Source organism: Anarrhichthys ocellatus, unplaced genomic scaffold (assembly GCF_004355925.1).
Source record: "Anarrhichthys ocellatus isolate YVR2014 unplaced genomic scaffold, GSC_Weel_1.0 scaffold4496, whole genome shotgun sequence".
NCBI lineage: Eukaryota > Metazoa > Chordata > Actinopteri > Perciformes > Anarhichadidae > Anarrhichthys > Anarrhichthys ocellatus.
Genome location: NW_022284470.1, coordinates 1 through 940, shown reverse-complemented (window position 1 = coordinate 940; position 940 = coordinate 1). Strand labels below are relative to the sequence as shown.

At 49.8% G+C, this 940-nt stretch overlaps 1 protein-coding gene across 1 annotated transcript in view; it reads left to right on the top strand.

The window, feature by feature from the left end:
- LOC116379519 (intermediate filament protein ON3-like) overlaps positions 1–879 on the top strand; it is a gene marked incomplete at its 3' end in the record, with an annotated part of 3,977 nt that extends 3,098 nt beyond the window's left edge. Inside the window, exon 4 of the mRNA XM_031841475.1 lies at positions 736–879. Coding sequence (XP_031697335.1) covers positions 736–879 — 144 coding nt within the window. The remainder of the gene's footprint in view (positions 1–735) is intronic.
- Positions 880–940: the final 61 nt, after the last annotated feature.

The window sequence follows — 940 nt, the reverse complement described above, 5'->3', positions numbered from 1 at the left end:
AACACTCACAGATCAGTCTGTTAAAGCACAGGTACGTCTACAGGAAACACTCACAGATCAGTCCGTCAAAGCACAGGTACGTCTACAGGAAACACTCACAGATCAGTCCGTTAAAGCACAGGTACGTCTACAGGAACACTCACAGATCAGTCTGTTAAAGCACAGGTACGTCTACAGGAACACTCACAGATCAGTCCGTTAAAGCACAGGTACGTCTACAGGAACACTCACAGATCAGTCCGTTAAAGCACAGGTACGTCTACAGGAACACTCACAGATCAGTCTGTTAAAGCACAGGTACGTCTACAGGAACACTCACAGATCAGTCTGTTAAAGCACAGGTACGTCTACAGGAAACACTCACAGATCAGTCCGTCAAAGCACAGGTACGTCTACAGGAAACACTCACAGATCAGTCCGTCAAAGCACAGGTACGTCTACAGGAAACACTCACAGATCAGTCTGTTAAAGCACAGGTACGTCTACAGGAAACACTCACAGATCAGTCCGTCAAAGCACAGGTACGTCTACAGGAAACACTCACAGATCAGTCCGTTAAAGCACAGGTACGTCTACAGGAACACTCACAGATCAGTCTGTTAAAGCACAGGTACGTCTACAGGAAACACTCACAGATCAGTCCGTCAAAGCACAGGTACGTCTACAGGAACACTCACAGATCAGTCCGTCTAGATAATTTTAGATAATTTTGGATTTGTTGTGCCCCCCCCCCAGCGTGGTGGTCTGGAGAACCAGCTGGCTGAGTCCGAGGAACGTGGAGAACTGGCTGTGAAAGAGGCCAAAGCTCGGACCAGAGACCTGGAGGACGCTCTGCAGAGAGCCAAACAGGACATGGCCCGACAGCTCAGAGAGTATCAGGTGGGGGGGGGGGGGTTGAAGCTGCATTCTCTCTAGTGTCCACCAGGGGGCGACTCCTCTG